This window comes from Trichomycterus rosablanca, chromosome 7 (genome assembly GCF_030014385.1).
Source record: "Trichomycterus rosablanca isolate fTriRos1 chromosome 7, fTriRos1.hap1, whole genome shotgun sequence".
NCBI classification, from domain to species: domain Eukaryota; kingdom Metazoa; phylum Chordata; class Actinopteri; order Siluriformes; family Trichomycteridae; genus Trichomycterus; species Trichomycterus rosablanca.
This window is the reverse complement of record NC_085994.1, coordinates 11,121,732-11,125,083: the sequence shown is the minus strand read 5'-3', so window position 1 is coordinate 11,125,083 and position 3,352 is coordinate 11,121,732. Positions and strand designations below refer to the sequence as shown.

The 3,352-nt window shown below is 41.8% G+C and overlaps 1 protein-coding gene across 1 annotated transcript; it reads left to right on the top strand.

The window, feature by feature from the left end:
* The first annotated feature begins 202 nt into the window (after positions 1 to 202).
* On the top strand, positions 203 to 1,867 carry amigo1 (adhesion molecule with Ig-like domain 1). Its single transcript, XM_062998374.1, has one exon. The coding sequence runs from the start codon at positions 203 to 205 to the stop codon at positions 1,679 to 1,681; it is 1,479 nt and encodes a 492-aa protein (XP_062854444.1). The 3' UTR covers positions 1,682 to 1,867.
* The last annotated feature ends 1,485 nt before the right edge of the window (positions 1,868 to 3,352 follow it).

Genomic DNA, 3,352 nt, shown 5'->3' with positions numbered 1-3,352 from the left:
TAGTGGTCCCAGACTATTGCCCCCCTTATAATTAACTATAATAACTTGATTTTATATGGATTGCACTTTTACCAATACATGTTGTCTCTCTCTTTCAGTTCATACGTCTCAACTCCACCATTCTGTGTTCAGAGGACATTTAAAAAGGTGAATTCAAATTCTATCATCTGACGACTGCACTTGACTCAAAACACTGGAAGATATGCCATCATCTGCAGTACTGTGCAAGTGGGCTATCTGCACATCCCTGATTCTCATCCATATACCAGGGACTTATGGTTCAATAGTGAATTTTCAGAAGACGTGCATATGTGCCAGTAACATTGTCAGCTGCTCCAAAATGAACTTATTAACTATTCCTACTGACTTGCCAGAATACACAGAAGTGCTTGATCTGAGCTACAATAGTATAGTTAGACTTCGTGCAGAGTGGACCACATACAAACTTCCCAAACTTCACAACCTGTTACTAAGCCATAATGGTTTGAATTTCATCTCCACTGAGGCGTTTGTTTATGTTAGAGAATTGCGCTATTTGGACTTGTCCTCCAACAAAATACGGCAGTTAGACGAGTACATCTTTGAACTGCTTGACAATCTGGAGGTGCTTCTGCTCTACAACAACCAGATCTCACAGATTGACCGTACAGCCTTCACAGGCCTCAACAACCTGCAGAAGCTCTACCTGAGCCAGAACCAGGTGTCACGGTTTCCCCTTGAGCTGGTAAAAGATAAGACTCGGTTGGAGAAGCTGAGCTTGTTGGACTTGTCTTCCAATCGAATCAAAGTCCTCCCCACACAAGACCTGCAGGGCCTGCCAGCCTGGCTTAAAAATGGACTTTACCTCCACAACAACACTCTCATCTGTGACTGTGAACTGTACAGCTTGATAGTAAAGTGGTACATACGACGGCTAAACTCGGCCATTGATTTTAAAGATGAGTACAATTGCACCCAGCCAGGACCTGATAAGAAAGTCTTGCGTGTTTTTGAACTAAATGTGCATATGAATTGCAGCACATTTAACGAGTCAGTAAAGGAAACCTTTCTAGAGCAGACTCTGATCCTCAACTGTGACACACGCAATCAGGACATGTCCAAGACTTGGATGTTACCTGGCAACGTAATAGTATCAGCTGGAAAAAACCAGTCTGCAGTAGTTCGATCAGATGGAAACCTGGAAATTAAACCTGTAAGACTTGAGGACTCTGGTCAGTACACTTGCCATGCTGTGGGTGAGTACCTTAACGAAACCCTGTATTTCTGGGTCAAGGTACATAACTTTACTCTTAATGGACATAGTGAGACCCTCAATACAGCATACACAACTCTGGTGGGCTGCTTGGCCAGCGTGGTCTTGGTGCTTATATATTTGTACCTGACCCCTTGTCGGTGCTTCTGCTGTATGGGACACAGGAAATCACAGAACCATCATGAGGACAGTATCCATTCATCCATGCTAAGCGTCACACCAACTCATGAGGATCCAGCAAACAAGGCAGAGCCCAACAGGCATGTTGCCTTCATAGACCCTAAAGACCTGCAGGGTCAGAATGGGAAAGTGAACCGCAATGGGGAGGAGGAGCTGGATGATGAGGCTAGGCAGGGAAAAGGAAGGAGAAAGAAATCAGTGGCGGACTCTATTAGTTCAGTCTTCTCTGACACACCCATTGTGGTCTGAACGGATGCTATCAAGGTTTCAAACCGGGAGGGGCTTTTCATCTGATGGATTAAACTGTAAGAGACATCGATCTGTTCTGACATCTGTGCAGGAGCATCAGAGATGAAGCCTGGAACCTTTACAGTGGCTTATTAAAGCTAGTGATTTATTTCTTATCTTTGATGAGGACAAGATAGAAAAAACCTTTGCAGCATTTTAATCTGTAGCACTTAAGTATATACTGTGAAAAGGAAAAGGTCTTGCCATAGACAGTAAGTGGACTTAATCATTAAGAATTGTGGAAAGCGATGTTGAAAATGACAATACTCGACAGATAGGAAGCATAACTGGGAAGCCTTATTATTTAATAAAAATAAGTACAAATATTTACCGTATAAGATTCTTAGACTGCTAATGTTAGAAAGGAAATAGCTTTAGGCTCTGTAGCCATTTGTGCTTACAATATTTATTCCTCCCTTCCCCAAGTGCTATCTCGCCAACATCATTGTGTTATATATAGACTTCAGTCATGAGTCATTGCTACAGGAGTGGCATGTCATTATCCACTATTACGTTCAATGCTAAAGAGTGTCAAGTGCATTTGAAAGGACAGAAAGGTTTCGATGTGCTAACAGAAATCATCATCTCTACATGAACAAAAAAAATGTGAGAAAAGTTACAACCTGGGTCAACCAGGCAACCTGGGTCAGTTTTAACAGCCAAGTACACAATTGAGGATAATTTTTTTATAACCATCACTCAGGCCTGTCACAATGAATGACCATTATACAAATAACTGTGATAATATCATTTTATTTTATATCTGTTTAAATAATTAAATTGGATATTGAATTAAAAACACATTTATTTAGTATAATAGTATAATTACTTTCTTTTTTGTGTTTTGTCTTCTTGTTATTTTTTATTTAGTGCCTAAAAAATTAAACAGGTGCAGAGACATCTGTACATCTTCATTTTAATTGATAATACCAGAATATATGAATATTTCTGAATATGCAAATTAGAAATGCTCCTATGTTCTCGTGATCCCATTAAAAGACCACAATATTTACCATCTTGGATGTGACCCAGCCTTTTTACCATGTGACATTGGTATCCTGGCACACTATGTGGTTTGTATATTTTGAAGGAGTAAAAAAGCCACACTATCTATGTTGTCGTAGGGCATCAAATCGACTTAATATCAGAAGAAAGCCTGGAGGCAGGTTACCTTAAAGTTTTAGTTGTAATTGTTTCACTTTCATTGGAGCCACACAAGTGGGATTTTAAACCTGTTAAAATATTTGTAAAAGGCCGCTCAGGTGGCGCAGCGGTAAAGTACGCTAGCGCACCAGAGTTGGGTTTCTAGATGCATCGTATCGAAACTCAGCTCTACCTTTCCGACTGGGTTGGGCGGCAGTATGAACAACGTTTGGCTGTTGTTCAGGGGCTTAGAGGGAGAGTCAGAGCATAGGTCCTCATAACTGGTACAACTGCGGCCCCTGCTGGTTGACTGACGGCGCCTGCACAGGGCTGAGGAATAACATTGAGGGGGGTGTGACCCTCCGTTCGCAGTGTCTCTCGGTGTATGAACTCGGCTCGTGCAGGTGAAAAATGCAGGCTGTACTGATTGCGTGCCGGAGGGGGCAGCCAGCCAGCAGAGGTCGTAATTCGCTTAGTTATGAGGAGTCC